This window comes from Clupea harengus, chromosome 11 (genome assembly GCF_900700415.2).
Source record: "Clupea harengus chromosome 11, Ch_v2.0.2, whole genome shotgun sequence".
NCBI lineage: Eukaryota > Metazoa > Chordata > Actinopteri > Clupeiformes > Clupeidae > Clupea > Clupea harengus.
Window position 1 is genome coordinate 6,996,914 of NC_045162.1, and position 12,500 is coordinate 7,009,413.

Consider the following 12,500-nt stretch of genomic DNA (forward strand, 5'->3'; position numbering starts at 1 on the left):
TCCTTTTCTTTACCGCTCTTCGCCCATGGAAATAGTGATGGGAAGAAAAAAAAACTAAACCCAGTAAAATCGATTTTCCTCATTTTAATTATTTTGAAAAATAGACCTGGCATTTCCACAGGCGCGTTTCGCAAATGGAGCAAAGATTTTTCCCGGGGCAGGACATTAGGAACATTCGCGTTGAATACGCAGCACGCTAATTGCCTACTTTCTCCAAAGTAAAGATGACTAAGACGATCCTGTGAAAGGTTTCAGGGATTTGATACGATGGGCTTGCCTGCTTTTTTACGCTACAATGATACATGACTAATGCTGGGGTATTATGCTGGGGCAATGTTGCTGGGAGCATGGTTGTGGTCTTGAGGTGGTTGTTTGATGGTTGCCCCAACGGCTGTTACGGTTAACCTCAGATTGCAGAGTAGTGTGGGAAAGTGATTGTTGGATCGTGCCGCTCAGCAGCTGCTCAGACCAGTGGCGCACACCACCACAGTCACGTGATCAATCCCCATTTTTCATAATAAAAACGACCTCAAACAAATTGGCGAGTGGCAGTGTTTCTCTTTCAGCTATATATTCACATCCAAGAGCGGAATGTAAGCAGAAGTGAACGGTGACTTTCGTTTATGCTCCGCTCAAACGGCAACTAGGTGTAAGACGACAGAGAACAGAAAGTTGCACATGTTTATAATGGTCCTCTGTAGTCTTAAAGATCCTTTGGCACGGTTTAAGTCAGGGGAGGATGGGGTGGAAGAGAAACGTCTGGACCAGGACAGGGAAGGATGGGGTGGAAGAGAAACGTCTGGACCAGGATAGGGAAGGAAGGGAACACCAGGAGAAGGGGGCAGCAGTGCAGAGCGGATGTCAATTAATTATTAACACTCCATCTTTGTCCTCCAGACATTTTTTTTCTTTCTGTTCTTGCTCAACACACAGCCCCGGGACCAGAAGCTTTTTAGGATGATAGGAACCCTAGACAGTGTCACAGGCAGCTTGCTCTGCTTCCTTTTCAGTCATATCTTTTGTTTGTCTCTCACTCTCCCTCTCCCTCTCACTCTCTCTCTGTCTCTCTCACTCTCATTCTCTCTCACTCTCTCTCTCACTCTCTCTCTGTCTCTCTCACTCTCACTCTCCCTTTCTTTCTCTCTTTCTCTCTCTCTCACTCTCCCTTTCTCTCTGGCTGTCTGTTTTTCGTTATTGCCGTTTTTCTCAGTCTGTGAACATATACCCAAAACTATAGTGTCAGTCTCTCAGTCTATCTCTCTCTCTTTTGCCTTTTCTCTCTTACACACACACACACACACATACACACACACACACACACACACACGCACACACTTTCGCCCTCCTTCTGTCTTATCACAGCTACACTTAACTGGTGTTTGTCACAGATTGGAGCTGACCACCAGCACTCCAAAAGCTTGTTCTGAGGCGGGGTGACCTCTGTGCTTGTGGGTGTTGTGTGATGTGATGTGGGTGGGAGTTGGAGAGGTAGTGGGGGGCGGCGGGTCATGCTTGGACGTGTGCAGTTCTCTCTCTCTCTTGCTCTCTCTCTCTCTCTCTCTCTCTCTCTCTCTCTCTCTATATTCCGGTACTCCGGCAGCTGTAGAGACTTATAGATGTGCGTCACTTCAAGTGCCGCAGTCTGTCATTACACAGACCCAAGGGTCCCCAAGGGCCAACGACCCCACACACACACTCTCACACACACACACACACACAAACACACACACACACACACACACACACACACACACACACACACACACACACAATCTGTAAAACATCACTGCCACCTTTCTTCCCTTACTTTACTTTGATGGGGGAACTGAACATGGATAAGGCACGTTTTATTCCCTTGGGCCAACAAGGTAATTTCATTTGACACTTTAGTAAAAATGAATTTCAAAACTGTGGATTTAAAGGAGGCACGTGTGTGACATCTGTTTTGCTTGGCTTGAGGGGACTGAACCTGTGCGCACCGGTGCGCTGCTTCTTTGAGGAAGGGTTCATTTATGCCTGTTTGGAGGTGTGTCTGACCTTGGCTTAAGGATGGCAAATAGGGTGGGAGAGGTCAGGAACGTTGGGGCGTGGGGGGGGGGGGCGTCTGTCTCTCCAGGTGTTAGTGTCGGGGTCAGACCCTGCGGTAGTGGAGGTCCACAGAGAGACGGTTTCATCTTTAGCTGTTTACGGATTTATGTGTCTCTAGCGTTTTAGCGTCAGAATGTGTGTCATTTTCGGATTTTGGTTTCCTCATATAATTGGACTTGCCAGTCAAACGTTCCTTTTTTTTAGATTACATACTGTTCAAGCATTTCTTTCAGTTTGAAATGTGTAGTCTCAACAGGGATTTTTTGAAAAAACAAACAAAGGTTTTATAGACACCTCTAGACACCACTCACATACACACACACACACACACACACACACACACACACACACACACACACACACACACACACACACACACACCACACACACACACACACACACACACACACACACTCACCCTTACTCAGTGAGAGTGAAAAATGAAAAACAACATAAATCACTAGATGATTAGTGTTGAGTCCAGCCTGTCTCAAGGCATGCAATCAGTCCGTAAAGTTGACTGTAAGACCAGAAATCTGAAAACACTCTCTCTCTCTCTCTCTCTCTTTCTTTCTCTCTCTCTCTCTCTCTCTCTCTGCTTCATGTCCCAACATTAAACTCTCCCCACAACCAGGCCTCTGAGGTTGGGCAAGGTGTTGCACAGGTCGGCTTATTAGTGCCTTAATAAGCAAACAGTGCTCCCTCGCCGTCCAAGTCGATACTATACTGGCTGTGTGGATGTGCTGTAAACCTTTTATGATTGAAGTTCACGCAGAGGTTAGTCCTGGAAAAACAAAACAGCCAAAAGTCTCTGGTGTGATGGCCCACTGCAGCTGTACCGCAGTATTGAATTGCATGTGGGTATCTGTGTGTGTGTGTTTGTGTGTGTGTGTGTGTATCTGTGTGTGTGCGCGTGTAACCTCCCTAACCCCCCCCCAACAATGCTGTCACTCACTCTGTTTTGGCTGCGCTCTGAACGCTGTTTTCCTGACAACCACAGATACGTCATCCACATGTCTGGGGCCTGGAGAGTGAGGACTGAGGGTGGAGATCGAGGGCTTGTGTTGGAGGGTGTGTGTGTGTGTGTGGGGGGGGGGGGAGGGGGTTGAGCTGAAACATGCCTCCTCTTGAGCACACAGGCATGTGGCATTCCAACGCATGGGTGTAACAGTGCTGTTCCCTTCTCCGTCTTGCCCCTTCTTTTCCTTTTTACGACTCGTTCTTGTTTTATTCACCGTCCCATCGCCCGGGGATCGGAGCAGCAGAGCCATTGTGCGTTTTATGTGTCTCTGGAGCGGCTGTTTTCGTATGAGGCATGCTGCTCTCAGGCCCCATGCTGGCATCGATTTCCTGCGCGCTTGGATGGGCAGTTGTCCTATGGTTCTTATTAACGGCTTTCTATAACTTTCAGTGTTTTGGAAGTATGTGGCCCACGCTCCCATTCACTGATGCTGGGGTTGAAACAGCCTCTCTGCTGTTTTTAATTCAGGCCATGTAACTCCAATCCACCCCCCCCCCCCCCCCCCCCCCCCCCCCCCCCTGCACTCTTTACAGCCTCTTACTCATACGATAATAAAAACCAAGTCAGGCTATTTACTTTTGTTTCTCCCAGCGTTTCTTTATTCGTCTCTCCTGCTCGCTCTTCCGCTCAGCCTCTCTAGTGCCTTCTAGATCCACGGCGTTCATTCATCCTCCGTAATTATCAAATCCTCCCCTGACGTTTAGCACAGCGCACTGAAGAAAAGAAAAAAGGGCTGACTCACGTGGCAGTCAGAAGATGAAAGCCGCGACTCTTTCTTTCTTTAATTTTGTAAACGCTTGTTTCCTTTTGTTTTATTTTTCGTTTTTTTCCGCCGTGAAGCAACTCAAAACAAGCGTTGTAAGCCTGTACAGATGCCAGTACAGTAGAAATACACTCCGCGGGGGAGGGGGGAAGTAATTGCGAGTAATTCCTGCAGATAATTTCAACTTATTGACAAAGGAAGAGAATGTCACTCAGTTCTCTCATCTGATGTGTGTTTGACATTTCGGTTTGACTGGACGCCATTGTGCTTCCGTCTCCCCTGCGTCTGCTGGAAGAAGAAAAAAAAAACGTTGCAATTTATGTGGCCCTTCGTTTGCATTTATCAGTGGTGTGAGTGTTGATATCCATGCATATGGAAATTTCAGGGGGTTAGCTCATGTTGAAAACATACACTTAGAGCATCACTGCCGTTTAAGTGAAGCACTTCAGCGCTGATTAGCATATTCATGAATAAATGTGCAATGTTTTACAAAAAGAATACCCATGGATTCATGTTAACAAGTAAGCCTTTGCGACGCCAGTTATGATTATTGGCTGCAGGGTCCAAACCCCAATGTGAATTCAAAACCGTATCTTTAGGTACTATGGACTTAATTCGTTGATTGGTTTCAGACAAAGGCACTTCTTACGGAAGTACATGTTGTTTCAAGTTGCTAACCCCAGACTTAAACCATCATTTTGAACCTAACCGTTTTGTCTTGTAACATGTTAAGTACATAGTACCCAATGACACTTGATGGGGCCAACAACTCTGTCTTGTTCTGATGTTTGTCTTTGTTTTGTAGTTATGATGGGCTGTGTTTCTTAAATGAGACTCTCTGACGGACGTCGTCATCATAATGCATTATAGATGCATTCAACATGCATGATGCCACACAATAAATAATCGATTATAGGCATTATAGGGAAGATGCTTAATACACTGTGCATAATGCTTTGTAGTACAAGACGTTGCTGACAATAAGTGCACACGGTAGCATATGCTTAATCGAGCATTATGTTACTTTCAGCCTCTAAGGCATGATTTATCTTGTAATGCATTATGCGCTTATGATATTATAGATGATCTTATAACAAAGTGAGAATTGTGTATTTACAGGAATACACCTTCCTCTTTGTTATCAGTAACTGAGTACTTCAAATAATGTATTTTATACTTAAAATAATTTATTTTAAGTATATTCTGTATTTCTTCCGGTGTGGCTTGGACTTCTGCCTTACCCCAGCATGTTTCTGTGTGTGTGTGTCTGTCTGTGTGTGTGTGTGTGTGTGTGTGTGTGTGTGTGTGTGCATGTGTGTGTGTGTGGCTCATGCAGGTAACGCATGTCAGGGCACCCTTCTGCCCACTCTGGTGCGGCCATCCCTCCCCGCCATGCAGTCTGCCCTGGGCATGAAGCAGTTCCTGCCCTTCCACCTTGAACCCCCGTCAGGTGTCAGTCTCTTCCCCAGCTTCAGTGCGGTAAGTGCACACACACACACACACAAACGCACACACACACTCACTCACACACACACACACACACACACACGCACACGCACACGCACACGCACACGCACACGCACACGCGCACGCACACGTGCACACACACACACACACACACACAGACACACACACAGACTCACCCACATCCATATCCACACCCACAGGCATCCTCACACTGGCATATGCAAAGGAACAACTCAAAATCACAAATGCTTTTTAGGCTGGACAAGCAAACATAAAGATTAGTGGAAATGGCTTTACACTCACAAGATAATTGTCTCGACAAATGAAAAAAGCCCACTAAGGGGATAGATCCCCACCAAGGCCTCCACAGAGGAACATCCATATCCCTTTCACTAAAGACAGTCTTGCTAAGAAATGCTAAGGCTATGTTTGAAGATGAAATAGCCCATTGGTGGAATATGGTCCTGCAATATGTAGCATACAGTAAGATGCTATACATAGAGTCCATGTGTGGCTAGAGGCAGCTTTAGGAGGAGGAGTTGGAGTGAACAGAGGAGGTTGTCCTGTTGTATTCTCTGTCTGTGCTATCCTCCGTTGGTCCTGTCAATGCGGAGTTCACGGAGCCCATTTTCTGATAGCCCACATAAGTGAGTTGTACATCTGGATCACAACTTGTTTTGGCCAAAATCATCCGCTGAATTGCTGAGCTCAAACACTAATGCAGACACGCCACTCTGTGCGCGCTGAAATAAACCACTTCCATGTTGTTGTTCCACTGACCACGTTTCAGTCCTTGTAGTTTCCCGTCAAGTCCTGACCACCACTCACCAATCATATCACTCCCTTCACCGAGGCCGTATGCACCACAGATGTTCCTGGGCTCGTGCAGCTTGTGCCGCTCGTGCAGCCGCTGATCTGAGAGCTGCAGCTCAGCACTGAAACGCTTTAGTCCTCTGAGGGAAATATGTGGCGCAGCAGCGGCTACACAGGACTGCAAAACTGTAATAGCGTTGGTTAGAGGTGCAGTCCTCGGCCCCGGTGAAAGATTTAAAGGCTGTTGATATTTAAGCTCAACGCCCATTCAAATACACTGCTCTCTTCGGGGGCTTCTGAAGCAACGTTGATCGGCTGAAATAAGAGTATAGCTCAGTCCGAGCCACTTTGTTTGTTTCCCATTTACAGAGCCGGGATTGTGGACGGACACCAGAGTTTTTTTAAGAGCACAGACAGAAGTGACAGCTAGAAGGCCGTGAAGAGAAATAAGCTGAATTTGACTAAAAGTGTGCCGGATTGTATCCGAGGACTGCACCTTTCATGTAAGGGTTCAGTGAAAGTAGCTGCAGCAGTAGATGTGGTTGATTTGCTGTTGGTTTGCAGGTGAATGTGTGTGTGTGTGTGTGTGTGTGTGGGGGGGGGGGTTGTGGGACATGTGTGTAGGGAGGTTGACAGGGTGTAGATGACTGAGTGTGTGGAAAGAGCCAGCTCTGGGGTCAGAGGTGAGGAGAGGGCAAGGGTTGTTTGTGGGACAGGGGTCATAGTTCACCATGCTGTTCATTCTTTGTAGTCACATGCTGGCCAGCACACTGAGCCTCAGCCACGTCTCTTAAATGACCCTCTCCTCTTCTAAATGACCCTCTCCTCCTCTAAATGCGTTACGAGTTCACGCATGACCTGCCCAGAATCAGACCCCTCCGTTGTCTTTCTGTTTGCGCCCTCTGTTTTGCTCAGTCGAGACTCAAGGCTTCTTGTGCCCCCGGTGCTGACGACCTGGCGGTTTTCAGCAGGGCGTACTTGCTCATCGGGATTTTTAAAAAGTAAATCCAGCGGAGAGAGCAAAGCACCACATCTGCGAGCGAAGTTCTTGTAAAAGTCTGAAGTGTGTTTTAGCGCTCTGCTCGGGCTCTAATCTGTATTTAACAGACTTTTCCTCACATAATGACTCATGTGCTGGGAGTCTTCCAACACATGGGAAGCTGATACAGGATTAGCATGCCATAATCTCTGCACTGCCCAACCAATCTCTCTCTCTCTCCCTCTGCCTCTCTCTCTTTCTCTCTCTCTTTCCCTCTCTCTTGCTTTCTCTCTCTCTCCCTCTCCCTCTCTCTCTCTCACTCTTTCTTTCTCTCCCTCTCTCTTGCTCTCATTTTCTCTCAATCCACCCCAATTTCCTCTGCACTCTTTTACTCTTCCTCTCTTTCTCTCCCTCCTTCTGTCACTCTCTCTCTCTCTCTGAATCCCTCTCCTTCTCCCTGTCTTTCTTTCTTTCTTTCTTTCCTTCTTTCTTTCCTCTAGGATTGCCTGTCTCTCAGCAACCACCCCCCTCTCTTGAAAGTTAGCGCGCTGAATGACTCTGTAAATGCACTCACACTCAAGTGCCATTATTCCACTCCTCAGACAGCTGCCCGCTCAGGGCTGGGATCTGACCGTGTTTTGTAACTTCTCTGCACTGCATGGTCTGATACTGCGTTTTTTGGGGGATGGTGGAGTCACTACTAGAAGGCTGACTTCCAGATGGTTGATATGGTTGTGTGAGTGTGTGTGTGTGTGTGTGTGTGTGTGTGTGTGTGTGTGTGTGTGTGTGTGTGTGTGTGTGTGTGTGTGTGTGTGTGTGTGTGTGTGTGTGTGTGTGTGTGTGTGTGTGTGTGTGTGTGTGTGTATGTTTCCGTTAGCCACTAAATATTGTTTTTTGACTGGTACAATTAATAAAAAAACGATATTTTGTAAACTGAAACTAAATCAGTAACAGTCTACTATATCTTATTATTATTTTACGTTATAGATTAATGCAAGTCACAAAATCCGACCGCTTCTCTCTCCCATGAGACAGCATGGGAAGAAATCAGATTTTCTCCTATCACATTTCACACACACACACACACACACACGCGCGCGCACACACACATGCATACACACACACACACGCACACGCACGCATGCATACACACACACACACACACAAACAGATTTTCTCCGATCACGTTTCTTTCTCTGTGAAGCTTTGGTCTGAGCTCTGCCCTCCAAAGCCTTCACCACGGCCGCAGCGGTGGCATTGAGTAAACACACACACACACACACACACACACACACACCACACACACAGCCTTCACCACGGCCGCAGTGAGTTTTACAATGAGTACAAATAAAATAAAGTTTTCATTGTCAGCTACATCATGGTGATTAGCTAATGAAATTGTTCAGTTTCTACGGGGAGGACATAGTTTTAGAAACATCATCAGCTCTCTGGGTTTCTACGGGGAGGGCATAGTCTCAGAAACATCAGCTGGGTTTCTACGGGGAGGGCATAGTCTCAGAAACATCAGCTGGGTTTCTACGGGGAGGGCATAGTCTCAGAAACATCATCAGCTCTCTGGGTTTCTACGGGGAGGGCATAGTCTCAGAAACATCAGCAGCTCTCTGGCTTTGTGTGATATAATGAGCCAGTAATATATTGGCAAATGCCAGCACCCTTAAGAAGGGTAAGTAGACTTATCCACTTCACTGGGGCAGTTCTGTTCGCCCAAACCATGCTTTGCTGATGTGGACAAATTAACGATTTATAGGATTTATTTTGTCTCGTAGTGGCTTTGTTATTACTGCTATAACCTGCCAGCATAGGTTGTGTGAGAAATAAGGTTTCACAAGCTACAGCAAACAATCCATGTCTGTAGTCCTGTAGTCTTTGGTTCTTTCACGTCTATGGGTGCTAAGCAGGACAGTTTTACAGTTCTGATTGCATCAAATAAATTAGAATAAAGTGGTGTCAAGCATGATTGTGCAGTTGTGTGTGTGTGTGTGTGTGTGTGTGTGTGTGTGTGTGTGTGTGTGAGAGAGAGAGAGAGAGAGAGAGAGAGAAAGAGAGAAAGGGAGAATGTACAGAGGGGAAACAGTGAGGTCAGGCCATAATGCTATGCCTCAAAGGTGTGCTAAACATTTACCGACACTAATACATAAAACTGGGGAGTCTTATAGATTATGACAACATTAATGTTTCCACCTCTCTTATACCTCCATGATTAAATTTACAGCGCTGGCATGTTTTTTTTCCAAACGTGGCCCATTTACTGTGAATGAGGCAGAGCAGATCACAAAGAGTGGGATGGAGTGTGCAACCCGGGACTAATGCAGACTTAACATAGTCCAGTCAGTCTATGTCATTTTATTACTCGCACTTGAGAAATTACTTTAGTGGCTGCATATTTTACAGTGTTTCACATACGCGCACGCACCCATACACACACACACACACACACACACACACTAACATGCATACACACACACACACACACACAACACACACACACACACACACACACACACACACACACACACACACGCACACAAGATATTTTTCATCATTACCTGTATTACTTTCTTATAAAAAAAGCCCAATGCTCTTGGGTTAGTGGTTTCGTTTGGTTAAGCATGCAATGAATAGCTGTGAAGCATTGTGGGATAGACTCCACTGCCGGGCAAATGAGCTTGAATTTAGCTCAGTGTATGTCTGACAAAGCAAAGAGGTCGAGCAGCGATGGGGATAGTGCCGCTGCTCGCAGGATGTGACAGTCAGATTACACAGGGAAGAGGCTGAATGGGGTCAGGTGATATGGAGCAGAGTTGAAATGAGAGAGAAAAAAATAAAAACTTTCGATTAGCACCACCAAGCCACTCTGTGGGTGGTGGCAGGTGGATTTGCAACAGACAGACAGAGAAAGTGAGGGAGCAAGAGAGAGAAAGAGATGAGCGACAGACAGAGAAAGTGAGGAAAGCAAGAGAGAGAAATAGATGAGCTTCAGCGGGTGACACTCCACATCAGACAGACCCAACGAACGACCAAAGCAGTTTTCGGCTAAGGCTTTTCACTTGAGCCAGATGCCATTTATCTTGCCCGAAGCCTACATTTGTCTTTAAGAAACAGTACAAACTCTATTTCCCCGGTGGAGCAATCAGCATCGTGAGCTATCGATTTCTCCCTGTGCGGCTCGGCGGGAAAATGGCTTTGGAGTGGGCGAAGGGGAGGCTGTGACACATGGACCCCGGCCGCCTGCTCTCCACAAGCATCTCCACTCCTTCCAGCAGCCTCCAGCCAGTGTGCTCTCAGGAACTGGAATAGACATTTGCCTCAAAATGTTTTGGGGAAATAAATATAACGTTTTGCTATATATATATATATATATATATATATATAGATTATATATACTATACTACTACTATTGGCTTGTTTGTCTGCTCACTTGCTTTCAAAGTTGTCTTGGTTGGTGGAGCAAGGCATTATCTACTGAGTGTGGGTACGATGCCCTGTGGGAGTATGCATACTAAAATAATGTATGCATACTAAAATAATGTATGCATTATTGGCTTGGCTAAGCTGCTTTAGATGCAGGCGCCTGCTAAGTGTAAAATTTCTTCATGACAAATGTGGCACCCCTTGGTTGGAATACGTGTTTTATGCAAATGAAACGGCTGATGGCAAGAGCAAACTGTTAGATTTTACATTTTTACGCTGTAGAGCCTCATCCTACTGCGAGCCTTATAATGTGAATAGGCTGCAATAGGGCACATAATTGACTGGGAAATTAAAAAAGCCAACTGTTTTAAAGACAAAGAACCAGGGTTAACATGAGCTTTAGAAGTAAGATGGAACATCAGCGAGGAATGGAAATAGTACTGAATAGCCTACGACTGTAGGAATAGAACGTCTGCCAATTTCTTAACTAACGGACAGCAGGATCGGAGCCATGGAGGTCTTTGCCGTCTCTCCTCTCTTTGTCTCTCTCCTCTCTGTCTTTGCTCACTGGTGCAATGATGTTTTATTAGTTGGAGACTTGCCAGTGGGCTTTCTCCTTCGGTATGCACAGATAATACTTGGGAGCTTATACTGATTTTTATGGGGATGTTTTTGTGCCAGTAAGTCTGTGCAACGGGACGTTGATAAGCATTTTTACTGCGCCGCTTAATTAAAAACAGCAGAATTCCGCAGATGTAAAATTACCGGCAAAATATAGATGTTGGACCTGAGATAGCCAGTTTATTATTTTCTGTTCAGGAGTGTGTCCTTTTTTTTTACAAGAGAAAAAAAAAGTATGTGGCAGAAAGAAAGCCTTTCCCTCCACTTGCTTGGACGCCATCAATAATATTGTTTTCCACTGAATACGGCGGTTAATAATACAAAAGGTACGCTGGCGCCGATGGCCTGGTGATGATTATGATATTATTCAGTGTCAGCATATGGAATGCAATTTCCGATAAATCACTTTTTAGCATGTCACACCCAAATGCACTTGCGTTCTTGTCAGTTGTCCTTTTGATACTGGGAGTTTCAGAGACTTGGATCGGAATTCCATTCCACGCAGGGGGGGGGGTTGCTTGGAAACAGATTGATTAGAATCTTATTGAAAAAAAAAAAAAACATAGAGCACACCAAAAAACAGCCCTTCTTCCGCCTTGTGTTAAAAAACGCTTTGTGTAACCCAACTCTCTGGGACATCGGTGGCTGACGGGTGGGGTTGACAACTGCATGGCCAGGCACTCCGTCTGCCAGAGGACGGGGGAGACAGCTGGTCTGTCATGCAGGCTGTTTGCACCTGTACCACCTCTCTCTCTCGCTCTCTCTCTCTCTCTCTCTCTCTCTCTCTCTCTCTCTCTCTCTCCTGCACCATAATGAAAAGCATGTTTGCCGCTGCAGGAGAGGGGGAGGAGGCGAAGGAGGGGGGAAAGAGAAAAAGATCAGTGCCTACTTCCAGGTGGTTTACCCCCAGAGGTACAGGAAACCAGCTAGCTTTAAGAAGAGGACGTCATTGTTTCAAATGGCCAGCCCCAGGGCTCTTGTGTGAGTGTGTGCGCCACGCCCTGTCACCCCTCCCCACCCCCTTACTGAACTCGCCCTCCCCTCACCTGGTCTCCCTCCCCGCCCCTGTCCCTCCTCTCCACCCCCACCCCCCAACATCCGCTCCCCTTTGTGCAGTTTTACGAGGCTTACGACCCAAGCTCAAACATGAGGTTCCTCTGAGGTCACATCTTGGGCCTGTTCTTGTTTGGAGCTGTGAGTGCTCATGCCTTCCTCTCGATCGGCTCGAGACATAAATTACTCCCTTTATTCCCCGTACGCGGGAGACCTTTCCAAACATTTTTGCATCTGTGTGCCGAAGGGCTTGGACAGACTGT

General features: G+C 46.4%; 1 protein-coding gene across 1 annotated transcript in view; it reads left to right on the plus strand.

The window, feature by feature from the left end:
• znf385d (zinc finger protein 385D) overlaps nt 1-12,500 on the plus strand; it is a 41,511-nt gene that overhangs the window by 1,234 nt on the left and 27,777 nt on the right. Inside the window, exon 2 of the mRNA XM_031576513.2 lies at nt 5,209-5,351. Coding sequence (XP_031432373.1) covers nt 5,209-5,351 — 143 coding nt within the window. The remainder of the gene's footprint in view (nt 1-5,208; nt 5,352-12,500) is intronic.